At 31.5% G+C, this 11,207-nt stretch overlaps 2 protein-coding genes across 2 annotated transcripts; both read right to left on the minus strand.

Annotated features, from left to right (window-relative positions):
- Positions 1-7,558: 7,558 nt before the first annotated feature.
- Positions 7,559-7,975, minus strand: LOC107060872 (leucine-rich repeat extensin-like protein 3). Its single transcript, XM_015309345.1, has one exon. The coding sequence runs from the start codon at positions 7,973-7,975 to the stop codon at positions 7,559-7,561; it is 417 nt and encodes a 138-aa protein (XP_015164831.1).
- A 1,369-nt stretch (positions 7,976-9,344) lies between these two features.
- Positions 9,345-11,207, minus strand: LOC102593355 (seed biotin-containing protein SBP65-like). Its single transcript, XM_006348784.2, has 2 exons — positions 9,857-11,207; positions 9,345-9,750 (listed from the first exon to the last, which is right to left on the minus strand). Exons 1-2 carry the CDS (start codon positions 11,171-11,173, stop codon positions 9,484-9,486), a joined length of 1,584 nt encoding a protein of 527 aa, XP_006348846.1. The 5' UTR covers positions 11,174-11,207; the 3' UTR covers positions 9,345-9,483.

Consider the following 11,207-nt stretch of genomic DNA (forward strand, 5'->3'; position numbering starts at 1 on the left):
TTATTATTTATTTAATTAGTCCCCCCCCCCCCCCCCATCCTAAATTTTGTCATATCTCATTTTTTATAGTTAATTTAGATATTTAAAAATTATATAAAAAATATCATAAGTTATAATATTTTCGAACCAATTATATGTTTCAACATACGTATTCAAAATCTATGTAATTTTCAAAAAAATAAACAATGTCAAGTGACCCTTTGGGATGGTTCGGTGGTTTGGGCTCAGGACTTTCATGTTAGATGTCTCAAGTTTAAAACTCCTTGTTAGTGAAAGCAAGAGATTTGTCTTCTGGGTCGAGCTCGTTGCACCAGGCTTACCTAGTGCGGGTCACCTCTCTTGTGCGGTTTGCGAGCTATTGTATAGAAGCAAAGGTTTTACCCTATGCGCACCTAAAGAGTAGCGGATACGGACAAGTATATTGGGACGGAGGGAGTAGTATTATATAATACTCCTATAAACTATAAAATCAGAATGCAATTTATGATCTATTACACCCTTGATGATGTTATCAAAGTCACCCCAGCTCAGCACCAGCAAATTGAAGTTAATTAATTGCTTTAAACCCTAATCTAATTTAGTCCTTGTTTGTCGTTACTACTTAATTTTCACTCTAGGTTTTATGATCACTGCCTAATCCATATAGACTACTAGTTAACTTTTTCATTTAGTTAATCTCAAAAAGAATATTATTTTTTATAATTAGAAATAATTTAATTTTAAAATTCTCTTAATAAAATAATTTATAGCTTTATAATAAATATCTAAAGTTTGTTTTAGATTCTAAATTTAAAAAATGACCCTAGTAAATATACATGTATGCATGCAATGAACAATAGTATAGAGATTGTTTAATTGTATGAATAATCAACTAGGAATGATTATGTGACTAGTAACAATAGGCATGAATTACTATTTAAAGGAGATTTTTATTTCTAAATAATCTTATTCATAATACTCCTACTCTTAATTAATAAATATATATTTTTTTGTTTTTCATCCTATGTGAGGTATTCATTTTGAGACCTGACTAATTCAGATCCACGTCATGAAGATTTTACTTTGAGTGTTAAGCATTCTCTACTGAATGCGACTCCATACCTAAAAAATTCAAATCTGAAACTTCTAATTAAGAATGAAAGTACTAATCACTCTACCAAAATTCAAATCGTACAATTAATTCATGTACTATCCTCCAAAAAAGAAAGGAATATTGTTTCAAAACATTATATATATACACATATTATTTTCTAAAGTAACAACTAAAATACATGAAAATGAAATGAATGTTGAATATAATGAAATTGGAACAACTAACCTAGAACAAAATCCACATGAAATTGTCATGTGAAAGTCGGCGCTCTCATGTTACTACTAATTATTTTCTTATAATTAAATTTAACTTTTTTTTAACGATATCTAGCTAATATATATTATCTCATGACTAAGAGCTTTATCAACATTGGCCATCAAATGAAAGTAAACGCCAAACAAATATGTCCATTGTTATATATAAGAAAAAATAAATTCAACATGAGTATTTTGCAGCCATTTAAATTAGAGTTATGAGTTAAAAACACATTTAAATTATTTTACTTTGCTCAGTTTCATACCTCAACTAATGAGAGCGTGGATTTTCTACGTGAACTATCACCCAATAGTCAGCGAAATATATCTAGACGTTGACTATACCAAATGTTTGTCTAGAAGTAGTTCGAGGCATATTTATTCATAAAATCTTCATCCACCTTGCATATATAACGATTCTATTTATTGACACATTATTTTTTAAAATATATTTTTAATTGACTTCTTTAAAATTCTAGACTCTCCGCTTTCAAATCGGAGATATCCATTGTCACGGACCACAACTAAGAAGATGGTGGATGACACGGTTGAAATAAATTAACTTGTATGGTGATAATTTTAACCTTTTACCTAATATTAACTTATTTAAATTTTTCTCGGTGAAATTATGTGGAGTGCCACGTGTTAGTGTACACACATCATCAAAAAATAATCGAGGTGTGTTTCACTTACTATTGAGAGATAGTTCAGATATGAAACTCACACTCTTATGAATAGTTTAAGTATGAAACTGAAGAAATAAAAATAGTTAAGATATGTTTATAACCTTTAACCTTTAAAATTACAATTTTAAATCTACCTAATTTAATTTATTACAGTTGAAAATAACTATTGGATTAGATCCACCGATAACTAAAAGACACCAACATGTCATGTGAAACTCACTATCTCAAAATCTAAAAGAATGATCGAGGACGTGGCGCCACGCCTATTTAATTAAAAATAGATAAATTTATTTTATGTTGCACAAATAAAGCTTATGATATACTAATAAATATAAATATATAGGCTAATCAAATGATGGTTAAACCTAAATAAAAAATAATGGCGCCGCCAAGGCATGATAAAATGTCTGTCTTATCATATACTTATTAGTGTATATAATATATCATCAACAAAATATAATTAATTAACATTTTCTTCAAGACCAGGTGTACAAACTACAAGCAATGGTGGTGCCCCATTATGTTTATATATATTTTTTTCAATTTTGTGTAATTTTAAGGATAATGCAATAGTACTGAAGGACAAATAATTAATGTATAAATAATTGATATGAACTCTAGGAGCAACAGACAGTCAAATTGTCTATTTGCAACTGCTTGTCGGGTGATCGTTGGCTAAGCCAACTGCCAATATATACTAGGGGCAGTTCGACCAATAAGATGAACGAGTTGAATTGAATTTGAGTTTAAATCGATCTAAGTATGAATTAGTAAATCATTAACTTGCACAAATGTGCTAAGATTAAGATGAGCTAAGTAATTTAGATTGGTTCATAGTTCAACTTGTCCAATATTTACTAATCTAGTATTTTTTTTTAAGAAAAATAATAATTTGTTTAATGACCAAACAAAACAAATAATTTATTTATTAAGATGGTATACGACATATTTTGACATGATCTTTATGGATTATTTTGAGCTAAATACTTGGCCCAAAATAGCCCTTTTACTTGAGTTGAAATATGTTGATCGATCAAACTAACTTGAATAAATACATGAGCAAATTAGTTATATCACTTTTTTATGAATTAATTTTATCATATAATTGGAACAGATAATAAAAGAACTAGAATTTTTTTAAATTTTTTTTAAATGAGATAATCACAAATTGATGTAAACGATTTAAGCATTAATCAACCATGGAATTGGATAGAGATGATTATGATTACTATGAGATGAGGTTATATAAAAGATTTAAACATTATCAACCATGGAATTTGGATAGAGATGATTATGATTACTATGAGATGAGGTTAAATAAAGTAACATGATCATGTGGGAGTATATTTAGTCAAAAGATATAATTGTATTTTCACAAGAAAAATCTCAGATTTTGTTGAGAGGCATAGGAGCTAGATAGCTAGAGTAGTAGAGTATTTTTGTAGGCCAACGAGTTGATATACCTTTAATAAAAAGTCATTATGTATAACAATAAATTTGTTCCTTTAACTATATAATAAAATATATACAACTTTAAATTAAGGCAAAAGAGGCTGACTTTGAATTAAAATTTCACAATAGCAAACCTTTACGGCTAACATTTGAGTTGTTTTAATTTTTAGCCTCTATTTATTCCTCTTTAATTAGCAGCAAAAGAAGAAACTGACTCATTTTGTGGGGAGAATCTTATCTTGATGCTTCAGATGACTCATGTTAAAGCAAACAAATCGCATAATCTGTTTCAATTTATGTGATATTTTTTTGTTAGTTTTGAAAAAACTAAAAAATTAAAATTGCAATCGATTGTATACTTCTCATTTTACTCTTAGGTAGAGATTTTTATAATAATACCAATATTATGGAACGTTTGAAGCAACAAATTTCAAAAGTTTTATCGTTACACAAATACAAATATATTTTAGATCACAAATTTCAAAAGTCTTCAATTCTCTTATATATATATCAAATACTAAATTAGAATGGAGGGAATATTTAGTGTTGATATAAGTTTCCCAAATCTTTTGAATATTTGTTATTGGTACCATATAGCAATGACGTAGCTACATTGATCTAAGGTGGTCAGTTGAACACTCATCGTCCAAAAATTGTTTCTTGCATAAAGAAAATAATATTATAGGTCAAAAACAATTTATATATACAGTATATACTATAGTTTTGAATATCCTTAACAAAATTTCTAGCTTTGCCACTACAATGTAATTTATTGAAGAAACTCTTTGTTTAGTCAAGACATCCATTTCAATTCCTTATGATACTTTTTCAATACCTTAATTTGACTTGGTAAATTATATTTCATCTGAATTTCACACGCACCAAAATAGAAAAGAAGAAAAAAGAGAAAGCTACAAGCACTAATCATAGGTATAATAATCACACAATTACATTGGTTCTACTAAATTGACAAAGCTTCCATCTATGTTCTATCCTAGGTTATGTTTTTGTTTTTTTTCATTTGGTGGAGTAAAAGTGGAATTCTCCCATATGAATATATTAGAAAAAAAACACATCCTTATAAAGATATCAATTAAAAAATCCAGTAAAGACTCAAATCTTTTAGATGATATTGGAGAATCCATGCTGGAGGTTTGTCTGTTTTAGTCCACCTAACTACAAAATTAATTTTGATCATGCATGTTCTCTCCATTATCAATATAATATTCATTTTTCTTCCTTATAAATAGAATTATCCATCATAATCTCCATGCAACAACAACACTTATACACCCTCTTTCAACTCAATTAGCCAAAAACCTTTCATTAATTGTTCTTTGCATAATTAATTAATATTCACATGGCTAATTCATCATCAAAAATGTTACTAATCCTCTTCATGATTATTTTTCTTTTTTGTCACTTCATTTCTTTGGAGGGTCGCATTCTTGGTGATCTTCAAGTTGTTCAGACCAAATATGATAGTCATTTTGTTCTTAGTAAGGCCGGATTTAGCCTAACGGAGATTGAGGAGTATACGAGGCGATCTTTAAAAGGCGGTTCAGATAGAGTTGCACCTGGTGGACCTGACCCTCAACATCACTCTTTGCCTCCAACTAACTAGTGTGCCAACATATGATGCTCGGATCCTCTAAAAATGTCTCTATTATATATGTGTCGAATCTTTTAAAAATGTATCCTGCATGATATTTTTGAAGGATACGAGCATAGGTTGGAGTTGATCAATTGCTTTTTTACAATTTTCGTTTTTCTTATTCCTTTTTGAAGTCATGTCCTTTTCTTTTCTTTTTTCTTTCTTATTTCGTTAACGAGAATTAACGTATTTTTGCAAGATCTCATGAAACAATATGAGAGAAAAGCATCATGCTGCATCCATCTTGTAACTTATGAGATGAGAGATATGATTTGTAATGAGAATTCTCCTTTGTGAAATGAGGCTACATGTTGGAGGTTTAATTATCTCTTCTCAACCCCGCCAAGTGAATTCATAATATAATCTTGAAAATACGACATGTTATCTTCTTTTTCTACGATAGATGATCAAGATGACTTTGATTGTCAAAAAATATATTGATAGTTGGCTAGCACATATGGAACACGTAACACAACAGTTTTCTCTCGATTTAAAAAAAAAAGATTAAAATTTTATACTCCCTCCATTTCACTTGGACGTTGTCCACTTTTTTGTTTTAGTCCGTTTAAAAAAAATGTCTTTTTCTCTTTTTGACCGTTTTTTAATTTTTAATTTTCACGTGACATGTTTAATACCACGAAATCAAAGAACATTTTAGTAAAGTCAACATATCTTTAATTTAAGATCATCAAATTAAAAAGTTTATTTTTACTTTATTAAACTTCTTATCAATAACTCAAAAACAAGACAATCAAATAGAAAAAATATGCGTAGTAGATCAGCCATTAACAGTAATAACAAACAATTAATCCCCTTCGTATTTCTTCTTTCCCTACCCTATTTTTTATTTTTAAAAAAGGTTATACTATATAGGTCAGCAGTGTACTACTCTCTTCGTTCTTATTTATATGTCGTTCTTTGTTATTTCACAGGTTTAGTGCATAAATGAATTTATTCTTGCTATTTTACCCTTGAGAGTTATTAACTTTATGAAAGTATGAATTTTACCAACATAGAAAAACTAAATAATTAATTCATGTTCATTGGTTAATTTAATTAATCAAAGTGATATAATTTATATTCATTTATTGAAAACTTGACTCCAAAAAATCACTAAATAAGGACATTATGATAAACTTATTTAGTTTCTTAAAAGATGTAAAATCTATAATTGTATTGGTCCTTTCAAACCAATCTTTCTTCTATATACGTGAATAAATCGACATATAAATAGAAACAGAGAGAGTAACCTTATCTTAAGCCATGCAAGTAGAGTTGCAACTTACAAGCTTCACTTTTTCTTTTTTCTTCTAACAAAAAAAGTAGTAAGAAGTGGGTCTTACCATAAACATAGCACATTGTGCGACAAATTTAATTTGTGGATAAAATCAAGAATGGATACAAAGATCCTATGATAGGGACACCAAATGATATTTAACATATCACTAGGTTTCATTTAATACGTTGCCCTAGTACTCAATGATAGATTAAACTAATATTTTCACAATAATTAAATATTAGGCACCAAAAACCCTAAAAAATATTCCATAATCCTACCTAAACCCCCGTGCTAAAAGTATACATCGTCACAGGATTAAAGCAATACTCCATTATTTATTTTCAAGTACTTTAAATGTTTTGTCCTTTAGTATCTGCCAGACAAAATGACTAATTGTGATTACGTCTTAATATCGTGCTTAGTAGATGATTTGTCTTTCTTCCTTTTTATCGACTTGTTTCTCTACAAATAACCAATAAAAAAAACCCTTAATTACTCCTCTGTTCCTAATTACTTGTTCACTTTTGAATTGACACACTTATTAAGAAAACAATTATTGACATAGCGAGTTTATCATTTTACCCCTATTAATTATAAAGTTGATGGATTAAAAACTTAAGATTTTCAAGAAGTTCTATCTTTTTCAAAGTAATTAATTGAGGGTATAATAGGTAAAAATATTTTGTCCTTTCTTGATTTATCAAAATGGACAAGTAATTACGGACAACTAAAAAAGGAAAAGTGGACAAGTAATTAGGGTATTCAGCAAACCAAGAGTCAAAGATAAGTAATACTCCAACGTTTCAATTTATTTAAGGACAAATATACCCCCAAACTTTCGAAAATGGTATGTCAATACCCTACGTCATACGCTTCGTTCATCAAAGCCCTTGTCGTCCAATAATCAGTACACATTTACCCCTCCCACTAACGTAGCACTTCTTGTGTGCACGTGGCACAATCCTACGCCATAACCCGAGTTGACCAAATTTTTAACACAAATTTCAAAACCTACCCATTACCCATTTAACCCACCCAATTTACCCACAAATAAACTCTCTAAAATCCTAAAGAAAAATGAAAATCTTTGTTGATTTCATCAAGACCCTGATAGTATCCTTATGAACATTAATATCATTTTTAATCTTCTTCGCATTTTGATAATCCACATACGGCACTGCCGACAACGGGTGGTGGAGGTGGCGGCGGAGGCCGATACCTACCCCATCTGTTATTACTGTGAGAATGATAATAAGGAGGATACTGATTTTGATAGATTACAGATCTAGTACCATAACTGGACTGACTGAAATTAAAATGGTAATTCGAATTGAAAGGAGGCGAATAGTTGGGTGGGGGAGGAGGAGTTAGTAAAGGATAAGGGTTTCGGGAAAGCGGAGGTGTTGTAGAAGTTGCAGGTAAGGAGTAGGTTGGGTGGGGAGGTGGTGGAGAAGGGAAGGAAAGGGCGGAGCAATAGAAGAAGACGGCGGCGGCAACATCGGAGGAGGTGATGATTTTGATGCCTTTTACTCCATGAAATTTCCATTTTTTCTTCATTGCAGGAACCAGGGGAACAGTAGAAGAAGAATTTTGAAGAAATCAACAGAAGAATTAGAGAAGAAGAATTACAGAAAAGAATAATGGAAAATGTGGACCCACATTGTTAATGGAAAGTGATTAGTATGTTAAGTTGTTGAAAAATAATTTCAAAAATTAAGTTTTACAAAAACAATCCATTAATTAATAGGAGTATTACAATAAAATTCTTATTATAATCAAAAAATTTAAAACGCGTGTAAAGTTTAACATAAATAAATAAACTTTAAGATTTTTCTTTGGGATTTTAAAGAGTTTATTTGTGGGTAAATCAAGTGGGTTAATAATTGGGTTATGGGCGGATTTTTGAAATTTGGGTAAAAAAATTGGTTAACCGCGTTGTGGCATAGGACTGCAACACGTGTACACAATAAGTGCTCCATTAGTGGGAGAGGTAAATATGTACTTATTATTGGACGGCAAGAACTTTGATGAATGAAAAGTATGACGAAAGGTATTGGCATATCATTTTCGAAAGTTCAAAAATATATTTGTCCTTTTTCCCTTTATTTTTTTAAAATATATGTTTCTAGTTTGGCAATTCTTTAATTTCAATATCTCATACGATTTACTTAATTAAGACCAAAACAACTAATAGATGTATATGATTTTAATTTAAGATCACAAAAATTTAGAGTCTATCTGGATATGAACTGGATTATAACTTATTTTATACATTATTTTGGGTTAAAAATATTTCTATTTTATTTTGTGAAATACTGCCAAAAAAGTTGATCGTAAAATACTATGTTCAACGCACAAATTATTTACATTTTCCTTAATAATTCAAGAACCTAAGAATTTCTCAAAATATAAATATATAATATAATTTTTCGAGAATCGAAATATGTCTATTATTTGTGCAAGATAGTGTGCATGTATGGTGAATTAGCCATGCGCTACGCCAGCTTGTCTTGTGCGTTGCTTCTATATCGATATGTTGATCCAAGTATTTTTAAAGTTTAATGATATCTCCCTCAATTTGTCTTGCACTACACTAATTATTAGTAGCTCCGTCCATTTTTAATTGTCATAATTTTCTTTTTTAAATTTAAACTATAAAAAAAAAAATTAGCTAACATTTTATAATTGTATTTTTTCATCATCTAATTTTTTTTGTTTAAAATATATGAAATTAATATAATCTAATTAAACATCAAAAATTAATTATATTAACTTTCGAAATTTTGTGGACAACCATCAATATCCCATTAAGAACAACATATTTGTATCCCCATTGTAAACAATTATCAACTCCCAATGCTTGGTAATTGTTGTTCATAAGGAGAAACGATACATCGTAGAGTCGCCTTATAATAAGGCTAAATGTGACAAGAGAACAACACTACTATTAACATGAGAACATACATAGTACACAAGTCTACGCGATTTATGCTAATTATTATTCAATAGTCCAGAAAAACAAAACCAATCGAAAACCAAATCAAAACGAAACGATATATGTCATCTCAAGTTTTCTTGATTGTGGTAGTAGACTCTTTCTCAATTCCCACAACTGGTTCATCTCCACCGCGACCTGCAACAAGTTCAGTAGTTGTTTTCCCAATCTCAACTATAGTTTCGCCAATGGCTTGCAACACCACCGCTGCACCTTCCACCGGCTTGCTTTCTTTTCCGACTCCCGACTCCTCTTCTTCCTCGAAGTAGGATTCTTCTGTTTTCTCCTTTCTTCTTTCAACCTTTTCTCCTGGAATAAACCCTCTTCTGTTTTCTCCCTGTTTAAAATACATTACAAGATTCATAACGCAAAAACTATAATCAAAATGAACCATTAATCAACACTAATTACTTGAGGAAAAAACCCAATTACCGTTTGTTTACCTTGGTGTCTTCTTGTAATTTCTTAGCTTCTAATTCTCTCTCTGCTTCTGCTTTTTTCCTAGCTGCATACTCTGCTGCACTTTCCTCAGCTGAAACTACATAATCCTTCGCAGCAGCCAACGTATCCTCTGCAAATCCCACTGTTTTCTTTCCAGCATCAACAACCAAATCCTTCGCGGCCACCGTCGTTCCTCCGGCATACCCTGCAACAGTAGAAGTAACACCAGCTATAGCTTTAGTTGCATCTGCAGCTTTTTCAGCAGTGAAATGTGCAGCTCCCCATCCAGCTACAACCGCTTTGTCCTTCACTGTTTCTGCTACTTTCCCTGCGTATCCTACCGCGCCTTTCCCTGTTTCTAATGTAACATCTTTAACTTGTGCTGCCTTTTCTCCTACATAACTTGCTGCACCTTTGCTCTGTTCTTGAATTTCCCCTGTTTTTTGAGCAACATAATCTTTGGCCTCCCCTGTTCTTTGTGAAGTGTAGTCTTTTGTATCCCCTCTTTTTTGGGCTACAAAATCTTTAGCTTCCCCTGTTTTTTGCATTGTGTAATCTTTGGTATCCCCTGTTTTTTCCATAGTGTAATCTTTAGCTTGTTGAGCTGATTGAGCTGCAGTTTGTCCGGCACCCGAAAGGGTATCCTTAGTTGCAGCATAAGCTTGTTGGCCTTTTTCGAGGGCGACGTCTTTAGCAGCTCCAGCTTTTTCAGCAACATATTGAGTTCCCTTTTGCAGGCCTTGAGTAATGGTGTCTTTAGCTTGTGCACCCTTTTCTGCTGCATAAGTACCCGTAGCACCAAGTCCATGAGTTGCAGATTCTTTAACATTCTGCAATGTAGAACCACCCATTTCCTTTGCCTTTTCATACCGCTCTTCAGCAGCCCTTATCGCGTTCATCGAATTCTCCTGTGCTGTTGCTCTGTACTGAGAAATTTCCTCCAATGATGGACCACCTTTCGTCTCTTCAGCACCACCTTTGCTCTGTTTTCCTCTGTTTATGTCGGAATCTTCGTGTTCTTGGCCCTGAACTCCAAATTTAACACCGCCTGGTTTCTCTTGAAATACTTGTTGCTTCCTCTCTTGAGTTTTATCCATTATATCAGATGATCGTTGCTTCTCTGTTTGATGTTCTTGATAAGGAACACTACTAGTAACAGTAGTCTTGACATGAACAACATCAGGAGAAGTTTCTGTATCCTCATGAACTTTATCAGCTAGAGACTCAAAATGACTAGCCATTTTATTAACTCTATCTTTCTCAAGTTGGAGTTTCGTTTCATCAGTAACATTCTCTCTTCTTGCTTGCTCGGAAGCCATTGTTGATAACAAAACAAAAATTATAATTCTCTTG

This window comes from Solanum tuberosum, unplaced genomic scaffold (assembly GCF_000226075.1).
Source record: "Solanum tuberosum cultivar DM 1-3 516 R44 unplaced genomic scaffold, SolTub_3.0 scf00102, whole genome shotgun sequence".
Lineage (NCBI taxonomy): Eukaryota > Viridiplantae > Streptophyta > Magnoliopsida > Solanales > Solanaceae > Solanum > Solanum tuberosum.